We start from the raw sequence: 23937 nt of genomic DNA on the forward strand, positions 1-23937 counted from the left end.
TCATGGAAAAGCGTACATTTGGATTCATTCTTGGAACAATAAGGAATATTAAGGTATCTTTTAATGTTGGGTTTCAACTAAAGTATAACAATATTTGCACATCCCTTTTGATAATTACAAGTGGACTGAGAGTATTCATTTTCTATAGGATAGATGTTGATCTGACAAAAACCAAAATGTTTAAGATAAAAAAAGTTTCCTTTTTATATAAAGTCAAAGACCTACTTGTAATTAATAAATGCACATAAGAATGCCAACTAGCCTGTCTTTTGTAAATTAAAGTACTACTGATTTAACTCAGTGTAGAGCCGCACCAGGATGCAGTGGAGAGCTGTGCTCAGCACCAGGGCATCAGGTGAGTCCTGCTGCAGCAGGTTCTGTGCTGGCCGAGGGGTTGCTCTCATCTGCGCAGGGGCTGGGACAGTTGGGGTTAGGATTTATGTTTAGTTGGTTTATACCATTGTCATTTTAGATAAAAACAATAGCAAAGTTTGCTTATACCAAATCTTGAAGTACTGCAAACTTGGCCTGATTAGGAGGGATTTCTGATAGCTCAATGTGTTATTAGGCACGAACCTGAGGGTACACAAGCGGAAGTAAAAGAAGATTGAGGAACAGCCCACTAAAGAATGTAAAATAAACAGCAATGCCTTGCAGTCTGCCGAGGACTTATTTAAACTGCGGTATGGTAACGCTGTAGGGTAGAGTAAAGGCCTGTCAGATTTTGACCTTAAATAGTCTAAGGCTGTGTAGATACTTCCACAGTTACTGCTGTTTGACTTCTGTTTGCTTTAAGGTCTTTGGAAGTAGGTGAAAACAAAAGAGCAAGTAGTCTCTTTCAGTGCAGCACTAATTTTGTCCTACTAAGAGCAAAGAGATCACAGCTAAATCAGGTACTCGGTTCAGTAAAACAAATCCTCAGAGTTGCAATGGGAAGGTAGTATAAAATCTTGGCAAAAGTTACCTTGAGTTTTATTTAATTGAGGCTTTTAAGCACTATTTGGTATCTCTCAAGTAAGACAATTCAGCCAAGAGCAAATGCTTTCATGGAGACTGACGATTAAGTTGTTGCATAGCCCTCTGGTGCCACGTATGAAATGCACGTTCTCCCACAGGTGTGTTCAGGCACAGGCTGTCTGCGGGCAGTCCGTAACTCGTCTGCAGTTCCAGCGTTGGCTTTTCCTTCAGTCTATCACGAGAGTCCCTTCTTACCACCGTACTAACACGCAGTCTCCATTTTCTATTGAGTAAAACTGCAAAGGCTTTAAGTCATTGTCTAGTTCCACTTCTTTCCCTTCCAGCTAGAATAAGAAAGGAAAAAAAAAACCTTATCAGACTTAAACTGAAATCCATTCACGTAAACCAAATATAGATCAGGCAGTTGCAGTCAGGGAGGATCAGTCATATTACAGGAATGAAACTAGGTCCTAAATTACAGCATGAAGACTGCCCTCCTTAAGTGAAAGCCATTCCATGAGGTAGTATTTTAGCACATGCTATTGACCTTTGGCAGCATGCAGTATTTTATTGTTGAATTACCCTTTTTTAACTCACCTTAGAACTTTCGTAGGACAGTTTCAGTTCTGAACCAGGAATTTTAAGTAGGCGATACAGCAATCCTTTGACCCTCTGAATAGTCATAGACTCTGTCAAGGGGAAAGAAAGAAAAGGTATTAGGAAAACGCTGCTACCACTGAGCTGTAGCAAAGTACTAGGGTTTCAACTGTACTTGCTTATAGCAACAGTGAAAGGCTGTATTGCTGCTTCAGTTCTAACACTGTAATGATGGCTTTTGTACCTGAAACCATACCTGCTAATATCAAATTGAAAATGGTTTAATCTCTGGTGGATAGGACAGGATATGCTACTACGGTTTAAGCGCTTTGATCCCATATACCAAATTAAAGTGTTACGGCTTCATAATTTACCTTTTTTGAGTTTGTATTTACTACATGCTAAACTAAGTGACCTTTGGGACACATACCAGTCAGGTTCTGACTACTTGCATCTGGCGACTGTTCCTTGGCGTTTTCGTTACCAGGAATTGGCTTTCCCGGCACAAATAAGCGAATGCCACTGTGGAACTAGTGCCATTCTTAGAAATGGTATTGCATTAATTAGTCCCAAACAAATTGCCAGCAGAGTTGTAGAGTGGTTTATATTATGAAGTCAGTTACACGGAGGGATATTTTTTGTAATGGATCTTGAATGAGTAAATGTAGTTTGTTCCAGAGGTGACACCCGTGTTTGCAATAGATAGATACACTCAATATTTTGGTTGAATTTCACTTCTTTTGAAGCTTTATCTAAAGGCACAGCAATAGCGAGTTATTCCTGTAATACCACACATTGTACTTAGACAAATATTTTTCTATCAAACTTTTTTGTAAAAGCTGTATCTATCTGATTTTATGCAACTTGTGATAATAAATGTGATTTTTATTTTAGAATAAAGCTTGAGTAAGTCTTTTCTCTCAGACTGCATTCTGACACATCTTTTCAAAACATCAGTTTGATCGAGAACCAAGTCGAGTCATTCTAGTCTCGCTACAGGCACTAAAAGGCAAATTTGATACAGGCCAGAATTAGGTTTCTCACTTCATGTATTAGATACCAGACCTCGGTATCTAGAACTGCAGACTAGGTAGTTGGCTCTTACAACTTCCTGTTCTATGCTGTTTGGGTAACACGTCCACCAGACTTCATACCAGTTCATTAGCCTTTGATTGCCTCAGACCCATGAATCATGAAACCAGCAGCAGAGGCCATAAGACAAGCATCAGCTGTCACTCTTGAAGCTGGACTGGAAGTAAGTATGAAGGTCAGAAAAATAATGACTTTTTCAAGCAATTTCTACCTTTGTCATTTCTTTATATGACAGAGTCTTCAGGGGAGAATCTTCAGGAGCTGACAAAGCCAGAGGCAGCTGCCATTCTTTAATACAGCCATTAGAAAACGAGCTACAAATCAACTGCTTAAACACAAGCCAAGACTTCTTACCTGGTAGCTTTTTCTCTACTGGCTTCTGTTCAGGTTTCTCAGGACATTTAATTGTCAAAGCTTAAGGAAGAACGGTGAGGCATTAGTGAATGAACGTTAAGCCCTATTCTGTCAGGAGCAGAGTCTTTCTAGTCTGTTTTTATTACAAATGGTTTCCCCTAGCTCAGCCTGATCTTCTAAAACAAATTAGGATGTAGCCGGTATCCGAGCAGCTAAGATAGCATTTAGTCATTCTCTGAAAAATTAGAAGTAATTTTCTTAAAATAATCAAGGTTTTATTCATCTTTGGTAAATTAGGGAAAATATTTTAAAAGCGACTCCCTAATACTTAACATTTTTTTTGGTAAAGAGGAGTATTTACCTAAAAATGCTTAATTTCTAGTTAACTTTTTAAAATAACCTGCAGTAGAATGGGAACTGCTTACTCAGTTTAAAGCAGGTTTTTGACCCTCAATATCTCAAAAGCACCGTACAAGCACATTTTAAGGAAGTTGTTAGCCTAATTCTTTTACAGAGAGAAAAAGACTCATCCTTGAAAAAGGTTTCTATTATGTCTAGCCAACTAGCTCCTTGTTCTATTTAGTCTTCCACCTAAATGGATTAGAATGTAATGCCTTAAAATACTATTTTGCCCATGGAGTAAAAAAAGGTTCAGTTCTATCAACCGGGAAACAAAGCCCAGTGAATTTGTAAGGCTGGGATGTAACCTGGTTTAAATACGTAGACAGCCCCAAATACCAAAGCTACCCATATTTTCCTCGACTGTCCTGAAGGTAAGAAGCTATAAAAAAGAAAAATTTATCAGAAACCAGTGCAGCTATTGAGGTTCAAATCTCAAATGTCTTCTGTAGCGAAGCCATTCACGCTGTCAGAACGGAGTATTGATTACCGCTATTCTCCATTAAGTCTTAATTAAGAAAACCGCTTGGGTTGAGGGGGAAATGAGCTAGAGTACACAGAAGCAGGCGTCTAGTCAAACTCATTGATACATGCCAGTTCAGAGAAGCAGAAATTACAAGCCGGAACTCTGTAACGTCCCAAAGGCTTTTGAACCTTTTATTCTCCATATACACCCAGGAAACACTAAGCTCGTAAAATATCTTAAACGCAGAAGGAACGTTTTTGACCATTTCTGGCCTCTTACTCAGAAGCTGATTTTTCAGAGTCAAAGGCTGTCGTCCCTTCAGCTCTCCTTCTTCAGGTGCGCCATATTCTGTGTGAAGGGAAGCGCAGGTAGACGTGAACCCTTCCAAGACTAGAACTCAGCAGCAGACCTAAGAGCAGTGCGGTGCCGGATCCGGCACGAGCCCGCCGCCGCGGTTCCCGCAGCAGCTGGGATACCGAGCACAGGAAGGGGTGGGCTCCTGCCACGTCGAGTGCTGCAGACACGAGCCTTGCCCAACTGCTAGAGCATTTAGGAGGGCGCGCAGGCACGGGGTGGAGCAGGTGACAGGCACGCGGAGGTGCTGCTTAACAAACATTCCCGCTTTCAAAAAGCCGCAGGTGGAGACGGCCGCTGCCTGCTCACCAGCAGTTACGGGGCAGAGGCTCACAGGTGCCACCCCCGAGGCAGCAGCGCCCGGAAGGGCGCAGTACAACGCGGCTGCCCCACAGAAGCAAAAGCCACTCGCAAAGCACATGGAAAAAGCATCAAGAGGAAGGGAAACTGAAGAGAGAGCAAACCAGCGCTACCACAATGCCAGAAGTGAGGAAGTGCTGATTTTACTGTACCGGTACTTACTAAGACAAAGCGATGGGTATCTGGGATGGGCAGCAAGAAATTCTTCACTTGGTTTGTTTTTCTCTGGGTTCCAATTCCCACCAGCTGCTAACCAGTCATTTCCAAATATTTTGCGATAATCGAGCTCTGCTCCTTTTCTTTCAGCAGGAAGGATCTGTACTGACACAGGAATGGCACATAATATAATTACACAACTTTCCAGAGAAGAAAATCTCACTCATGAATGACACTGGCTCCTTGCTCTTACTTAGGCGTTCACTATGTTTTGATGCTACCAAGAATCTTACAACCCCTACCTCCGTGTACTGACTGATCATAAATGAACACCTAAGCAGAGATGTTACCGTATATGATGACACAAGGATGGTTTTTGTAGCTACGGAACAGATGCTGCTTCTGCTCTCTTTTATGATAAACATTTGCTGAAGGTTTGATTTGGTTTAGATAATGCTATTTTCCTATTACAGAAGGCAAATGCTTGTATTACTGTCACTGAAACAGATTCAACTATGCTGCTTTTTGGGTTTGTTTTTTTTTTTGGCCAGAGTATGTTTTTTGTTAACAGTCCTGCAACTTCACCACGACTCGGGCACTTGAAGAAAACCACCATTCCTCTGTCTTGTCCTGGTCCCCACCGAGTCAGCAGCATTCACAAACAGGGCTGGATCTTGTAGCCCTACTGAGTGCCCTGATGACTGGGTGATGGAAGAGTCCTGCTCCCACCCAAACAGTAATCTTAAAAGAAACTGGAAACAATCCCTCAGGCAACGATTTCATGTTTTTCCCCAGACTCATGCAATTCATTTAATTATCACGTACCTCAGACTTGTTCAAAACCTCCAATTGACTTATCTTGGCAATAATTAGCTGTCTCAGGGTCTCTGGGTTCTTCTCTGTGTCCATGAAAGGGTTATTGTGACACTGCAGTGACCGCAAACATGGCAGTTTATCAAGCTCATTGATAGATGACCACTGAAATGGAAGGGAGCAGTCTTTTGAGGAAACATAAAACATACTCCAGTTCAGCGCAATACACAGTAACACTGACTTTTCCTGTACAATGCCCATGACTGAAACTGTTCTTTTGGTCAGCAGAACCAAGTACTTTCATCCTGTTCATTTAGCCAAGGAAAAAACTGCATTACATTTAATTAAGTAAAAAAACCTCAATAAATGGGGAACTACTCAGCATTTTAGATCATTAGAATTCTGCGAGAGGAATGACGAGGTAGGAGAAGGACGTGACTAGCTACCATAAAGATGTTTAACTGAGACGTTAAGAAATGTTTTTAAATTTTTAAATTATGCCTCTGTGTTGATCAAAGTATTCAGTAGTTACTGCTGGATCTTACACATACCATCAAAGAAATTTTAAAAAAGCAAATTGCAAGTTACTCTTAAACAAAGATACATGCATTTACGAAATGCGAAACTATCGCAATCTAACCTACCTGTGATATTTTATTGTCATTTATTGCAAGGCGTTTTAGTGAAGGAAACATTTTAGTCTTGCATCCTAGGAAAAAGAGTAAATTTACAATAGTGAAAACTTTAAATAAACAGAATTATAAAGCTATAAATAAATTACTACTTTTACATACCAAATCCAGCATCAGGAAAGCGTATAGAAGATATTCCAGTGTTTCTAAGTATTAGCTGTTCTAATCTGAAATTTCATAGATACAATGATTACTGTACATGGCACAGGAAGTTTTTTGAAAAGAAATACTACCCGAATTTTTTTTAAACAACAAAGATCTAATAAACTTTTGACATGATGCATAATCACTGACAAAGGAACAGCAGCTTCACAGACAGTACCCAGACTTCAGCAGAGTGTTCAGGGAATAAATTTGTCCGAGAATAAGTGCAATAATTTCAAGCTTTCAAAATGGCTCCTGGATTTCAAAGGTGTGATTTTCCAAATGATTTTTTTTAAATAGCTTGTGGCTATTTAAAATCACGGCTGCTATTTTAGTGTACAGTGCGAGATAATAATTAATTCCACAAATTAACAAAACTATCGTATTAGTCTCACAATATTCCTGTCACCGTAACTGAAGCGCTTAAGGAACGCACACCTACGTTCCCTGGATGGTAACCCCAAAGCAAGGAATCGCAGCTCAAGCCTGCTCCTACCATAAGGACGCTGCTACTGAGAGTGCCGTAGACCAGAAGAATCTGAGTAAAGGGATCGCCACAGACATGCTTTTGAGAAAGCGGAAACACATTTACGCAGTGCAGTATGGGAATTACACTGTTTGGTTTTTGGGTTTTGGTTTAAATTTTGAAGCATGTCTCTCTCAAAGTCTTCAAGCTACCCCCAAAAAGCACTGAGACTTCCAAAAGCGAGCGCCTGTGCCGAGGATGTGCCACACACACCTACCCGCAGAGGAACCGCAGTAACCTTCCCCGCAGTTAACAACCAAGAGCAGTTCACAGAGGCGGGGAAGAATTATCACCACACTTTTGTACCTCCCCCCAACCTACCTCCCTACCAACTTTACCTCCCTCCAACCCCTCTTTGTTTTGCTTTCTTTACAAATAAGTAGGCACCACGGGTGTAAAGCGCTGATGGCAAGCATCCATCACCAACCGTCCTTAGCGTGTCAGCCTCAGGAGTGACACCTTCAACAAACCGCCCAACAGTTCTCTTCAGGCTCAAACGACCCCGAGATGGCTGTGCAGCTACCGATGAACCTGCACGACGCTGTCGTGGCCAGAAAACTGTTCCTAAGACACAACTTCCATAGCTCCTTTGCTTTGCCACTCCACACAAACTCTACAGTGCTGTCATCTTGGATAAAACCCTATGCAAACTAATATATAACTAACTTTTAGTATCACTTTCTTTTCATAAGTATATAATGAAAATCTAATAATATACAGCTTAAGAATGTGTTACTATACAACAAAAATAAGATTATATTAAAATAGCTCAACTAAATAATTCAGTTACGCTCCTCAAGAGGGCAAAATGCCTCTATTTCAAGATTCCGTAAATATTCCATGAAACATCAATACTATCATATTTCGGTCAACGAAGACTATGGAGATGAATATCCAGGACAAAGAATTTCCAGCGCATTTGTTTAACAGCTACCTGGGAAGATGCGCTATTAGATGCAGCTGATTTCCATCCAGTAACTGGTTGTCTGAAAGGTCTAACAGCTTCAGGGTCTGCAGGACATCATCATCAGGCCTGCCACGTTGGAAAAAAACCAAAAACACAAACGCAGAACATTTAGAGTTATTTGTTAATGGAAACACTAGTTTTCTGAGTATATAACTGCATGCAAGTAATTGTGTACGTTTATACATGTTTTGAAGTACATCACGTGAAGTTTGCATCATTTATTTTACAATTATGTCATGGTGATGTAAACATTACAGGACTGTAACTTTATCTGCTATATAACTTTGCAGTACGTCAGTCACAAACGACTGACTGATGTTACTCATCTTACCTTTCCAAAACTGTAATATTATTAGAAGTAAGGTACAATTCTTCAAGTGCTGGCCATCCTGGAGCACAAAGAAGAACCTAAGAGCAAAACTTCATTTAATGTAACCAAAGTTGGGAAAAATTATTCCAGAAATTATACTTTATGCAGATTTCCTCAGAACATGTTCAGAACAAGCCACAGCTCCCCAAAACAGAGACACAAGTACGACGGATCGCCTAGCCCGCCCTTTCTTCCAGCTGGCTCCTTCCTGTGTCTGGATCTACCAGCACAGATGACGCCAAGGGGGTTCTGCACAGTCACGGGACTTGCAGTTCCAGGCCTGCGGCTAGCAGCTGCCCTACCTCGGGCTGCGGGACCTGGAAACGGAGTTTGTTTTATTCCGCAGGGTTGGAGCGATCGGATTTGCCCTACGATGAGGTGAGGAAATGGCAGTACACACTCGACTGCCAACGGTTCTGGGACTTCTGCACACCTCATCAGGTCTGACAGACTTTTAAAATATCTTAATTTATCAGAGCTTGAAGGCTTCTCTGTCACGGGACTGCGCCAGCACGCAAAACCACTAAAAACCGAGAATTGCATTAAGTCAGCACATATCCTGAAGTTTTCAAGTACTCTAAAGAAAAAAAATCAGTTCAAAAAGGCTACAAATTGAACAAAGGTGCATTTGTTTTAAATTTTATGTCTTGAAATTACATTAAAATTATTATTTTACTTTTTTTGCAAACACCTACAGCAGATAACACAACTTCTAAAAATAAGCACTTATTACAAAAGCAATAGAAATTGCTGGCATAAAACCCAGTTTTGTATGCAACTGTGACAGCGTCAAAAATTTTGCAGTTTTAGCAAATGGAGTTCCATAAGCACTGGAACTGACCGGTGTCCTACAGATCTGTGCCTGTCAGCTGCAAATTATTTTTTTCACTGAGGTTTTTTCTTGTGTGTTCTCCAGAGTCACATTAAGTGCAAGCTCATCCTGCTACTCCTTCCTTGGTTAGGAAACCAGGGGGAGGGGCTCTTTCCTCCATCTACATTCCTATTTTCTTGGAATTTGTAGGTAATAAATTATTTTTAAGCCCCTGACTCTTTTTAAAATGTGTTTAAAATTGGCTAGAAGATTCAAAGTTTTTGAGATGCAAGAACACAGCCGTACACATGCACAGCATAATCGCCTAAAGCTTGTTTTTACAGGAGGTTACAAAGGTTACAAAGCAGTGAAGTTCAGAGACCTGGACAACCAAATTCAACTTGTTTTGTATATAGCTAACCAATTCTTTTATAAATGTCTACTATCCTAGACACCAAAAAGCCTCCTTTCATCAACTATGCTTCATTCTCTCTGTTACAGCTGTACAAAGTTAGGCAGCTGGATGTAACTGTCTCATTATGTATACAACATGAAATATTAACACTGAGATCTCTTCAAGTGGCGGCATATGATTTGGGGCTCAACTGCTCCACACCCAGAAAAATGAAACATCATCCTGCTGCCGTATCTGCAACACATGTAAGCTTATTAACTCAGATGTAACAACTTTTCCTGCTCCAGTGCAAGAGCAGAAAACACCAGTATTTTCTCTCTCTCTTTAATTTGGATAGTGTTTCCCTGTGTCAACAAGACAGTCCAAAATAGTTTATCTATTAGTGATGAGGAAGGGTGAAAAGAAGCCTGCAGAGTCAAGAGAAATGAGGTGCTCTCTGTTCACCACAGAGAACCTTTGGGGATTCCCCCACAAGAGCCCTGCGTTGTGATGGATGGAATAGACAAACTGCACAAAACCGAAGTACCGAGACTTTTCAATAGACTGACCAAATGACTAGAAAATTGCCACAACCAAATGATATCACAATTCTAAGAAACTCAAATTGCCGGACTTTCAACTATTGCTTAAAACAGCTCCCCTACAGAAACAAATGTTCACAGATCTGACACCAAATTAACACTCGGGGAAGATCAGGGCTTGTTGTGGGTAGCTGGTGGGGAGGCTGGGACGAGCAGCCAGTGGAGTAGCCACTGCTGATCAAAAAAGATCGGAAAAGAAAGATGGAAACCCAAGACCTGTTGCAAAAGAAATAAAGACAACAAGAAACAACTGTCATCATGTAAGTCCATGATGTTCCTATATTTTTAGTCTCTTTATCCTGGGAAGTAAATAATATAAATGGGAAAGGCACAAAGAAGCTTAGCAAGAATCATCAAAGCTATGAAACAGAGAATAGCTGTTTCAGTTACTTGCACATAAAATATTGGGAATTATTACATCAAATTATCAGGCAGCAAGATCAAAAACCAAAAAGGGTATTTTTTCATACAGCACATAATTAAACCGATGTTAAAAGATGTGGATATCAAAATTTTCAAATGGGTTCTTAACACAGTTAAGATAAATCATGAAACAAAAAATCCACAAAGACTAATTGAACACAGTATATAGTCTCCAGCTCAGGAAGCCCCAGAACTCCAGATTACTTTATAAGAAGCTCTTACCATATGCTTGCCCTTTGCCTAGAATTTTTCCCTACTACCTGCTACTTGCCACTGTCAGAAACATGATCCTGCACCTCCGCTCTGACCCAGATTTTTCTTTTACCCTGTATAACAGTAGATTATTTTATAAATATAAGATCTTAGTTTGAAAACAGAATGACAAATATAACATTATGATCTAAATGCTGACTAAGAAGAAATGTTTTCGGAGCCATAAATATCAATTCATTACTCTCAAATGCATTAATTCAGTTTCTACGTCAATGGTTTCTAACTAAGATATTTTACAGGATTTCTTTCCCCCCCGAAGGTTATATGTTATGCTTTGAACAATCAAAAATTATATAGTAATAAGCTCTTTTATTGATATATTAATAGAAATCTCAGATGTATTTAGATATATGCATCTAATATACTAACGAAAGAACTTTTTGGAAAACTGATGCTCAAGGCATGTAAATGTGGAGTTATGTAACTGCGTAACAGTTAAGCATGTCCCTCTACTGTGAAAAATATTTCAAAACAGAGGAACAAATGGGAAAAAAACCCCAAGTCTTCTCTTCTTTTTAAAAACTATTGCCATGCCATATATTCTTACATATGGCAACAAGTTATTTTGAAATGCTGTTCACCATTAAATTGCTTTAATTTTAATTAAAACATTTGTAGGATTTTCAGACTTTGCTTATATTCCCATTGACAACCACTGCATTTCTCTTTTGCCTGGATCATATTCATTATTACTTTCTATTAAAAAGTTGACCTTTCAAAGTAACTCCCTGTATAGCTTAAGCAGTAACATTTTCAAGTGGTTTGCTCACAGGCTATTAATGTCAGGTAGGTCCCTTTATTTTTTCCCTTTTGTCTGGCTGCCCTGGAACACCACTTTTAAGCACAGGTTATGTCTCCCCACTTACAAAGGAATGAATCAAACAAATTTCTATTTTATAAAAAAGATTTCTGAACCAAAAATATCTTTACCACCTATGACGAATCATCAGCTAGAACAGAGTTTCAAAAACAAATGCAAAAGCTATGTAATTTTAAACTGCTCTGACTATCCTGGGGCTTCTCTCTGCAACTTAGTTACCCCTGGAGAACTCTAACCTGCCTGAAGCAAGGCTCCAGACCAGCCTTTTGGCCACACGGGTACGGAGGAGAGCTGCTGGCAGCTGCCAACATTTTAAACACCACGATGCACAAACTTACTCTGATGAGCACTAGATGCCATTTACAGTGTTTGTAGCCACTTAATTCTTCCATTCACTTCACCATTCATACTGCTGCTGGTATGGAAGGGTTATCAACTGTCCTAGCATAAACCCCACTGCTGGTTTAAGAGCACAGTGAATAGACACTAAACAAATACACGGCAATGACCCTCCTCTAGCCCTGCTGCAAGACAAGAGAATGAAGAAGTTTCTTTCTACTTAACACAAACCCCAGTTTTGGTGAGCGCTCTATTACTGGATAGTGGCTGGCAGCAAAAATCTGAAAGTTCAGGTAATTTCACAATGCAGTACATACAAAATCTGCCCCTGAGACATCAAAATAATGGGCTGGAATTTACAAGCCATTTTAAGTAACGTGGCACTACTGAGATGTGCTTCGTAAGCCCCATCTCTGAAAAAAGGCCCACTGCTAACATATTTGACAACAGGACTTCATTCTTAATAAGACATCGTATTAGGGGAGAGTCGTTTAAATGTTTGCATGTTTCAGTCCCTGAAACAAGTCAAAGCTTTGTTTATTTTGTGCTGTATCTGTGTTGCATACAACCAGGCATGGTGTATTGGTAATTTACAAATGTAGATGAAGTTAAATGTTTCTTATTAGACTCCTGTGCCAATATAACTTCCTAGGTTATGTAGGAACTATGTTAGTTACTACGGAACTAATACAGTTAAGCCACAGCACCTTTTCTAAGGATGCTTACATTTCAGTAGAATATAATGCATAAATGTTCATTGTGCTTTCCTTGCCTCAAAAACCTAACAATATAAACAAAAACAAAACCAGTAAAGGTTATTACCTCTGTCCATGTTATCTCAGTTTGATTAAGTGCCAGAATCCTCAATTTTGAAAATACACCGGATACAGAAGTTGATGTAGATGGAAATTTCATTTTGTTTTCACTGTGTAAAAAGAATAATTAATAGCATAATTAATAATTGCATTTCTTTAACTCACTAATTTGGAATTACATATTAAAGACAAAAACAATTTACACAAAAAAAATTAAAAAGTCACTGCCAAGGGGTCACGTATTATTTTCAAATATTATAAAACACCCTTCTAGTTATATTCAAATGTACTCCTTCCTAACTTACTTTCCTATTTCATGAATGCATATTTGTTCACCTGTGGTCCCCTTCCTCCCTTTTCTTCCCCTAAGTTTTGAATATGAAAAGAATGATTTTCACTAATATTAAATGAAACAAAGTCAGATTTTGGGCTTAAATTCCTTAGTGTCGATTGAAAATACAGAACCTACATGACTATCCAGACCCCAGTAAAACAAAAGGATGTAAAATCCACTCTCAATAGCAAAATACCAGTATAAAATAGTTAAGAGATTCTCAAATCTGCAGTCTTCAAATTAGTTTTCATTACTCACTCCCAAACAAAAGTTTTTATTTCTTTCCTAAGGTCTGATCTACCTGCATATTGTGATAAATATCTCTCAGTATAGTTATACTTACATACTTATAGGTTAAATTTCCTCATTTAAACAAGCTCTTAGAGAGCTGGTGAATGGCTAATCACTTTTATTCTTCTTCCAACATTCCTTCCACAAAGAATTCAGTAACAGACTTACCTGTTAATGTCTTTCGTTTTTAAAGTAAATGGAAGGTCAAAACAATAAAAAACAAATTCAGACTATTTCAGGTTGCAGCCATAAGCATCAGATTCCAGCATCAATCCCATTTTGCTTTCCAACTTTATCACAAGTAACTTCTGAGAGCCCTTCAGCCTAGACTACACTTCTGAGCAATGAAAAACTGCAAAAATTATTCTAGGTGAATTAAAATAAATTCTCTGTATTCTCATGCATGCTGATAAGAATACATCATGGCAACATATGCTCTAGGCAAAGTTAGATTTACAAATAGCACCCAGGTTGCAAACAGCTGTTCAATGCTAAATATTGAAGAAAATGGAACACCTATACAAGTATTTAAAAAACACATTTTTGTCACATTAACTATAAGAACAAATACAAAAACTGGGGTCACTTTTTTATTAAATTCACTTGGTATTTATTTCAATTTAGCTTACGTCACTTCCAATTGTTTTAGCCACATTGTATGTACTGTACAATGAAGGCTTTGGAAGCTGCTAAACTCAACACAGATCTCCAAGACTCTAAAAAAAAAAGTTGCGTTTTGGGTTTCTGCCTGCAGTCCTATTGCCCTGCCGCTGTCTTCAATGCCTAGTACGACCTCCAAAACAGCTGAACAACTCTGCTTAAAGAGTCAGCAGTCAAGGTGTTAACCTTGACAATAAAACAAACTTCCTGAAGTTGCAGCTATAACATTAACTTCTCAAAATTAGTGGTTTAGGCTGCTACCTATTTACAAACTATAATCCATTGTGTTAGTTCACACCAGAAAATTATTCTGGCACGTGCCAGCTAGTGTATAGGTGTGTACTAGAAATGTTCTTTATTTTGAAATTATTTTGTGAATTCTTTCTTGTTTTGATGGAATTGCAGCTTTATTTAACAACATCCTCCCTCCTTTTCCAATGCCATCACTATACAAGAGCTTTTCCCCTAGGTCTGCCACCATGATCCACGGTTCTTATCAGCATCATTTCAGGACAGGAATAGACTGGGCCTTGGGTTACTTAAGGTTTGGTTAAAGCATTATGGATATTTTAGTTTGGTGTCAAGACACTGTTGGTGAAGCATCATTCTTAAACAAAAGTGGGCTCCTAAATAAAGACTTGCCTGGACAGTCAGAATATATCAACAATGATAAAAACCAGAGATAAAGCCGTAAGACACTTGGAATGACTTTAAAAGAAAATGAAAATATATTTACTTTACAGTTTTTCTATGCAGAAAAAAATTTCTAAGCTCACAAAAAAAAAACCCAAACAAGTTTGCAAACCCAGAAGGCAAACAGATAGCTACTGCTAAACCTAACTAAAAAATGCTAAGCAAGATTTTTAAGTGATAAGGATGTGTTACTAGTGCTTTCACAGGCAGGCTGCAAACTCCTGCAGCAGTGCCACCTCAAGGTCTTGGCTTCTTCTGAGGGGCCCATCTGCCAGCAGAGTCCCCGCACCCTGCCAGTGCCAGGCAGACCCTACGCACAGGTATCCAGAGAGTCCGACCTGCTGCACGTGCAGCCAGCAAATGTGGCTATGCCTGCTCTGAAGCTGGTCTCCTTGCTGCAGATCAGACTCACTGTACACATGCAATGTGGACGCATACACATATTAAGTGAGTTCTGCCTTGGGGCAAGCTAAGCTTTAAAATCAAGAGAATTAATTGTCTTAGATGTCACAGAAGCGTGTAAGGGCATCTTATGACACCGTAAACCTAAGGTTCTATACCACCTGTTTCCTCATTTCTATAAAAGTACTTGGAGTAATTTTTTTTACCTTCAGTCTAACTGCTTAAAAGAGTCTACAGCAGCCTGTAAAAATCTAGAATGCGTTTTAATCCAGTCTCCCTAGCCAACAAGCCAATTTGCATACAAATGATGAAATCTGTTATGTGGAACACATTGACAAATGCCTAAATTCCTGTACATGTTTAATGGCTGAAATCTGTATGCTATTTTGCAGACAACTGTGATTTTTCTAATTTTACAAAACTCCAGTCAACATCTATCTGTCCCAAGCACTTCTCCAGAATTTAGTTTTACATAGATGCTCAACTCCTAGGGTTCTAGTCTTTCCTGGAAAAGGCATGTCTGAAAAATATAGCAGACACATGAGTTGTTTAAGTACAAGATTTAAAAAAAAAGTATTTAAAAACTTAGCTCCCATTAAAATGAGTATTGAGGCATCCAGTTGCCTTTAGAAAGCTGACCCTGTACCTAAAAGAGCCTCTTCCTTTTTGTCCCTACCCCAAAGGAACAGAAACCCAAATATGAATATTTATACCTGATATTAAGTGTTTCCAGATTTTGGACTTGAGAAGCAATAGCTGTTACTGTCTCCCAAGACGATATCAGATTTTTTGATAGATTTATATGCCTGATATCTGAAATTTCACATTAGGAAAAAGAAACTTATCTCAAATCTGAACTTCCTTTTTCAGGAATTAGAATTAGGGTTTGGTTTTGAATCAAATAAACAGAAGTAGATTACACGTGTTTGGGCTAAGAGAATCTACTGCTCAGTTACAGCAAATTTTATTTTGATTTGTGGTATGGAAATGGCTTATAGTTTTCTAAAAGAGCTTAACTTTACAAATCTTAAAATGGATTAATTTCTGTATTCACAGGAACTCTTACCAGTTCTTATAAATGAACAAATAATGCCTGCTTTGTATTTCTGTAACATTGCTACAACACACAGTATATTGAATACGTTATTTATTATATATTGGAAACTTCTCATGCCTACAGGATGTATCAGTTGTATTTTTATCTATTCTAGAGTTAAATTTAAAAAAATCGCCATTGCTGGAGCCTTCTGAAATTGCAGTCACAGTAGCAACCTATAACAGTATTTCTATTTCTATCCACAATTTGCATTCCCTCTCAAAAATTGCAGGCATCTACTTTTTAACTCTAAACATTGCATTAAGCTTCTAAATATAAACTGCAGTTTTAAACATTTTTTAATAAAAGGATACAAATATCATTCATTGAAGTGAACACTTGGAATACTAAAATATGTACTTTATTTGTGGTATCACGCAATATAGCAAAAAAGGATACTAGCACATGTTCTGCTGATTTCCTCTTTCTGACCGGCATGGCTCACTGCACACTCACGCACTGAGATATCTACCAGTTGGTTCAGTTGGCTAAATGAGAAAGAACATTCTGTTAAGTAATCTTCAAACAGAAATAGGTACCTTATATAAATACCTAGTTGTTACAACTAAATAATATCCTTTTCATACATATATTTTCCTTTAGAATTAGCAATGTGCAGATTGCTACATAGCATCTTTCTTACTCGAAAGCAGACACATTTCTTCTAGTTTTTGCCTTTACGTTGCTACTACAAAATAGGTCTGGTTGAACCACAACCCCCACCCCCCAAAAAACCCAACCCACCCTCATCCAACTGAAAAAGAGAGCGATAAAACAGACAAAATATAGCTATGCAAACTGGAATTTAATGAGAGGTTCCAAGCTTAACAGGTTGCTTGTAATACTGTTTGCAAGAGATTCTAAGTTATTTGGGCATTCTTTGTATCACTTATCAAAAAAGACAAAAAAAAGAGTATTTTCAACTGCTTAGTACATTCTGGGAGACAAAGGGAGCATAGCTGTGGAATATCAACTCAGAAGGAGACTGCCACCTACTGAATTGATACCTCTCTACTGCTGGAGGTCATTAAAACTGCAATCTGTTACACATCATTAAGTTACTTCCTTTCTTACCCTTCCCGATAAATGAACATCACATGAACTGACTGAAAGACTTCTTCACTAGCAGTACAGTGCCTTCCCTCTCTTAGTACAAAGTCATTACTGATATGAGTAAACAAAGGTGAAATAATACTATACAATATTAAGAAAATATTAAATACATCTATTTAAAAAGGACCATGCATGTGTATAATGATTGCCAATATCATGATAATTTATCTCACTCATTCCTCTCTAAATATCATCACCTCCTACTTTGTGAAATCAAAATGAGGAATGTGAGCACTCAAACATGACATAATCCCAGTTCCTATCCATAAAACAGGTAAATTATGAAGCCACAATAGGAAGATTTCTTGTCTCTTCCGCCATAGTGCAGTTTGGCTTACTTTTAGAGATGTGACAATATTATATGCAAGGCGGCCAGCTTCCTTTCCTTACAGTTGAACTACTACTTGACTAATCAATCACTAAGAACGTATCTTAGATTTTCATATATTACACTTGCCTTTGCTGTTCTGCAATAGAATCCATGCCAACAAATTCCACAGTCTTCTTTCCAAATACTAATGTATTCTCTGTCCCATGTTGAACATCTTGCTCATCATTCAATCCATACCGATCCTTTACTGCAGTAAGAAAATCTACTCCAAAATTTGCCTTGTTTGGCCGGATAAATGATCCTCCTCTAGGATGCCTAGAACAGAGGAGCCAGGAAAAGGTGAAATATTAAAAGTTATCATGACTAGTCTCAAAAGTACTATCTATTACTTTTTTAAAATACTGGGAACCAAAGCAGTCAAAAGGCAATTCTACAGGCTAATTTTAGACATCACTGACCCCACTCAGTGAGACCAGGTAAGACTTGCAAAGTATCTGTGACAGCATTTGACCCAACAAGTTCACATTTTGAGATGCCACAAGAACTGAAGCACCAGATCACCAAACGTACTTACACATCAAAACTACAATGTCAGTGCCGTTATTAGAAATAACTGCTCTGCTGTTTCCAAACTCATTATGAACTCAGTTTTCCCAGAAAATTAAGTTTCTACCTACGGATAGACACAAAGTTACCTAAATCATAGAACAAATGTGTCCGGAGTCTTACCACAGCCTAAGGCCCATAGGAATACTCCGAATAGTCATTGCCTCATTATATTTGACTTGAATAGTTCACTTGTAATTCTAAGAGAATGCAGCCTTGTCCTTCCAGCCACACAAATGACACAAGATGCAAATTGTACCACTTGGAACTCTTATACAAACTCAAACTTTTAAAAATTCTGATACTAACTTGGTAACCATTTTGAAACTGAATATTCAACAGAATTATCCAGCTAGTGTATGCTCTACACAGTCCTATGAAGTTTCTTAGTTTTTCTTGAGCACTGAAAAAACTTTATTGCACGACAATTTCTTGCCACGCAATTGCTTTGACATCTTCTATCAAAGTTAGCAAGGAAACACAGTATCAAGGAAGAATTGGCAGAGACAAGTTGTGGGAATGGTATCACAGAGCAGATGGAGGATCTGACAGGAGGATCAGCCAGAAAACAGCAGGAGGAAAATTGGTAGTTATGAGTACCTGTCTGCCTTCCAGCTGAGAAGAGTACAGACTTTGGTTGGAAAGTACCCAGGAGGAAGAAATCACTTATGTAAATAAAATTCCTCTTTTCAAAACAGCATGTAAACGTCAAGTGGCTAATTAGCAAACCATAATATAAACCACCAATGCTACAGAGTTCAAAATTCTCTCAGAAAAACAGTACCTAGAGACCTTGAATCCTATGGACCTATTACAAGCTGATGGAATAGCTTGGGCACCATATACTCACATTTTTATTAAAAAAAAAAAAAAAGTACTGGAAATTGCCTCTGCCAGTTTCAGTCATTAACATTTCTAATACTTACTTAAGTAGTCTCATATTCTAAAGAAGGATCTGGGTAGAAACTAAGTATTATTTACTCCTAAAATATTTTCAGTCTAGTTTTGTCGTGACTAAGTTTAGAGTGCAATGATTACAAAACAAGCAGAAAGGCATACTCTTAGAGAATGTAAATCCAGTGTGTACTTTCAGGTTCGATAAATATTTTCAATTCTCTACATTTTTAATCCAGTAACTTTCTCTTAAGTCTTTTCTTCCATTCCTTTCAAGTTCTTCATAGCTTGGAAACATTTGGCTAGTTTAAACGTTGAACTTCCTCAAATATAAAAATTATGTGACTCTTTCTTAACACCACTTCTTAAAACAGTAAATGACATTTTCACCATGTTAACTACAACATCTTTTACCTGTGAAGTATATCACTTTTGCATTTAATTAAGTCAAACAGCTTCATAGATGGTAGATAGTGCAGGATTCTACTTGGAGGTCTGGAAAGAAAACTTGTACTCCTGTCTATTCGTAATTCACCCTAGGTCCTGCTGCATGTTTATTCTGACATCTCCTGTTCTTTTACCTATCACCTTGATTCTCCCCATTTTGTCATCGCCATCCCTCTGCACTCAACAGTTCTGCTACTTTTCTTCCTCTGCTCTCCCCAACCCTCTCACCAGAGCTAACCTAGACCCCCACATCTGCATCCCTCCTGTCACGCCATTTATCCCTGGCAGAGCCAAGCCCTTTGCGTCTCTCCATCACTATACCCATTCTGAAGTCCATTTCTGTCCTCTCAGGTTGCCATTTCTATTGCCATCTCCTTCCTCATTGTCTTTGCAGGAGCCAGTTCTACCCCTAGGAAAAAATACAAAGGAAACTAGCTACCTTCCCCCTTGTCATCTGAAGCTACAGGAAAAGCATGGCGCATTTCTCTTTCAAGACCCTTCTTTTTTTTTTTTTTTTTTGGATCATAGCAAGATCATAGGGTTTCTCTCTCCTGTTCCTATCACTTCCAAGCACTATGCATGCTATATTATCTAATGTATACTCAAGTCCATTCCACAGCCTAAGTTTCAGTTCCATTCTATTAATTTGATCTACTTTTCCAAGAACTGTCACAGAGAAGGACAGAAAAGGAGACTGCAATAGAAACCTATTTTCAGGCGAAATGATTGTGTGTTCAAGGAGAGAGGTCACTCACCTGTAACTCGTTTTCCCTAAAATACACTGCCTGTATTAACTTTCACACTAGGGAATATGAACTGTACAAGCCATATGTACATATCAAACAACTAATGTACAGCACCTGGACTCCCAGAAAAGCACACCTATTAGCAATCAGTCTCCATAACTGGTAACTAAACAGATAAATCCTAATCCAAAGAGTCATCCAGCATGCATATCATGAGATGGAAGAACCTATGGACTACTGATCAACCTGACTTAAGCTGAACATTCAGAAGTCTGAGAACAGGGATTTTGCTCCCATGCGTGTAGAATGTCCTGCAGCCAGGACAACACACTGTGCAGAAATGAAATGCTAGAAGATATGCCCCAATTTCCTTAAGCAGAAAATCTGGAATATGCCCAAGTGAGGCTCTGACAACCAGTTGGCTCTGGTTAATACTGACACTTCTTATTGACTTTGAAAATAGAGAAGTTGACCCCAATCTCAGAAGTCAGCTTGTAGGACACTTCCTATTCATGATTCAGTAGCCTGAAGCAATACAGCCCATCTGCTAGCATGCCCAGGGCCCTTGAAAGATATTCATTAAAATTCAGATTAGCTATCAGCTTCCACTGGTTAACCATTTCCCTAAATAAAGAGGAAATCTGGCATCATTCCTCTTTGCTAATGTAAAACAAAGTGGTGGCACAGCTCATCATTACAGGTACATGATAGCTCTTCATATGCTAGAGAAGCGTCACACATGTACACTTCTCAGTACCTGAAGAACAATGCAGTAGTACATAAACTGTGTTGTACTAACAGTTATACACTTGACCCGTCTGACTGCAGAAGCAAGCTTCTGAGTCAAGGAGAGAGATCTCAGCTTTATCAGCTTAGACAGTAAAGGTGGATGGAACGGCTTCTTTGCCCAGTACCAGCTGTTTGCAATGATTATCTCAAGGCAATTATCATCATGACCAGGGTGCACACACTACACAGCTCATAAGGTGTCATAAGATATGGCTGGCTGAATCCATGCACATCTTTTCTAGATAGGCTCTGAACAGATCTCTTGCTTTTAGGGGAAGGTGCTCAGCAGACCAGACTTGTTTTAGGAGAATCTACACACTGCAGTAATGAAAACTCTTCAAGTTTTAGAACAGTCTGTGGCAGCTGTGGCATCAAACAATGCTTGCAAGTGACACCTAACACTAATCTGCTATGGTGTATCAAATTGCTGACTGCACAGAAGAAACTTTGCAAACACCAGCAAGTACCTGAAGTTCTTGCAAGTTTACCTTAGTCAAACAAACATGAAAGCCAAGTCTGAGCTTTCACAAAACGAGGAAAGACAGACAGACATCTGCAGTTCCAGATGCTATCTTAAGGTTCTGCTGGTGCACCCGACACGTTTGAATAGTGGTGAGGGACAACAGTTTTATTTCAGCGCTGTTCTGTTGACAGCAGAGGGCAGAAGTCTCTGATGGGTAGAGTGACACACAGTGAAACAACCAAAACTTCCTAACCGAGACCTTCTGAGGCTAAAAGGATCATTGGGAACCCATTATCCCCTCACTAAATGTCAATCGCTTCTTCTTCATAGACACTAAAATGATATTGACATCTTCCTTGTATTTGAAGAGTTTGTTTGTGCTCTAAGTAGATATTCCTGGAAGTGAATCTGTCATTCTTGAAGGAGAGATAGTCTAATTTAATAGAAACAGATCTTCTTTTGGGCAGGAACATAAATTTCAAGCAAACAGTAACATCTGATTGGTCACAACTGCTGTCTGTAAATTTAAAAACATGTCCATGTGCAACTTAGAAAACTCACTGAAGAAGGAAAAACTGAAAACGTGTAATGCCTTTGCCAGGATAGCTTGGCATTTCAGGACTACACAAATATACAAAAGTCAAAGTTCCCACCAGAATAAAACTTAACACAAGGCGGGGAAAAAAGGCCACAAATATCTGAGAAGCAACTGCAGTTCTGCCAGGCTGGAAACATCACAGAAACAAGCTTTACTATACTTCCCTCCATTTCTCTAGCTTGCTGTGAAAGTCAAATGTGGGGAAGTGAATTACAATTTAATATGGTCAATACTTCTAGTAACAGTATCTGCTGAAATATCAGGATTCCTCTGGAGAGTGATCTGGGAAGAACAAAACATATTCTTTTGGGGGGGGACACACACATGTTCCTTTCAATTATGACTCAAAGTACTCTAACTGTGTGATACAGCAGAATGTTACTCCCATCTCGAGAGATAAGCAGAGAAGTATGTCATCTGCTGCTGGGGAATCCACACATCTCCCCCAGCAAAACGGCAAGGATAAAAACAGCTGCTAAAATAGCAATGCCTGTGTAAACACTGTGTGTGAATGGAATACCCAAAACTGACTGAGAGGAGAAAGATCACCCTTCTGCCAGATTAAACGGGGAGGGCAGGGAGGACTCCACTTGATGGGGAGCATAAAAGAAGCTTGAACATCCGTAACTGTGGGGAGAAAGAGCAGCAGTCAAAGCCTGGTCTGATGCCATCAAAAGTCACCTCTCTGGTCAGATGCTGGGGTGAGCCTGTGCCCAGCAAGGACAGACATTGTGGGGAGCAACATACACACCCCACATCTCAGCACACACGTGTGACCTCGGGAGTGCTTTCTACCGGCGTGCACGTTAATAGACTGCAGGAAGCAGCGCAGGGACGCAGAAGCTGGAGCACCCATGTCTCCACAGGAGGAGTGTGCAGCTGAGGCACTCGCGTTCCCAGGGGAGGTGAGCGTGCTTGTAACCCACATCTCCCAGGGGAGCGCGTGCGTGGAACTGTGTGAACGGGTCTGCGGGACAAGAACTTATTTGAAAGCATACTCATGTTTCAAAAGCTGTACATAAATTTTAACACTATTTTAAGGCTTGATTACGCCTCATTTCTCTTGAAGGACTGTAGAACACAGCTTATTTTAATTACCTGATACACTACTGCAACAGACAGCTAAAATAATAGCTTCCTCAGTTATTAGGAAACAAGACTTTATTATCAGGAAAAAAAATTCACAAAAATGCCACCAGAGTTGCATTGCCATTTCCAGCTAATCCAGAGTTGATGAACACACTCATGATGTCAGCAAATTTTGAAGTATGGCTGTTTTGTTCTTTTGTTCTCATATTCTTAAGAAGTTTAATTAGCACCACATAATATATGACTCAGAAAAGCTTAGTGCCATGAAACATAAAAGTTTAGGTCATATTTCCAAAAAACTTACTACAAAGACCACATATAGCTGTAAGTAGACCTATGAATTTACCCAAATAAGGAATACAAAGAAGATCCTCTGGTAATGAGAACCTCAAATTCAGTTTTATTTTCCTCTTATGATCTCATTTTGAAATGTCACTTTGAAAGATTTCTTTTTTTTAAAAAGCATTCTTTCCAAAATTACCTTAAAAAGAATTAAAAAATGTCCTTTCATTGTATTTGTTTACAGTACAAGCTACTCAATCAGCTGCTTCTGCTTATCAGAATTCAGGGAGTGAGCAAAGTACTCTTGTAAGCAAAGGATACTACCAATAAGGTTTGTGGGGAAAAAAAAATAATAGAAATTTTATTTATTTTTATAGAT

General features: G+C 38.9%; 1 protein-coding gene across 4 annotated transcripts in view; it reads right to left on the reverse strand.

Annotated features, from left to right (window-relative positions):
- Positions 1-35: 35 nt before the first annotated feature.
- TBCE (tubulin folding cofactor E) overlaps positions 36-23937 on the reverse strand; it is a 29675-nt gene continuing 5773 nt past the window's right edge. Inside the window, exons 4-17 of one of the 4 annotated variants that reach the window (XM_082306464.1) lie at positions 17771-17959; positions 16600-16688; positions 15818-15917; positions 12732-12834; positions 8209-8285; positions 7845-7943; positions 6343-6407; positions 6193-6257; positions 5561-5713; positions 4742-4895; positions 4145-4213; positions 3001-3060; positions 1555-1646; positions 36-1301 (exon numbers count right to left, since the gene is read on the reverse strand). In XM_082306464.1, the coding sequence (XP_082162590.1) occupies positions 1209-1301; positions 1555-1646; positions 3001-3060; positions 4145-4213; positions 4742-4895; positions 5561-5713; positions 6193-6257; positions 6343-6407; positions 7845-7943; positions 8209-8285; positions 12732-12834; positions 15818-15917; positions 16600-16688; positions 17771-17959 (1408 nt within the window). In that variant the 3' untranslated portion in view covers positions 36-1208. Of the gene's footprint in view, positions 1302-1554; positions 2804-3000; positions 3061-4144; positions 4214-4741; positions 4896-5560; positions 5714-6192; positions 6258-6342; positions 6408-7844; positions 7944-8208; positions 8286-12731; positions 12835-15817; positions 15918-16599; positions 16689-17770; positions 17960-23937 lie in introns of those variants that run through there. The other 3 variants (XM_082306466.1, XM_082306465.1, XM_082306467.1) reach the window with 3 other exon arrangements.

This window comes from Platalea leucorodia, assembly GCF_965183815.1.
Source record: "Platalea leucorodia genome assembly, chromosome: 3".
In the NCBI taxonomy this organism is placed as follows: Eukaryota; Metazoa; Chordata; class Aves; order Pelecaniformes; family Threskiornithidae; genus Platalea; species Platalea leucorodia.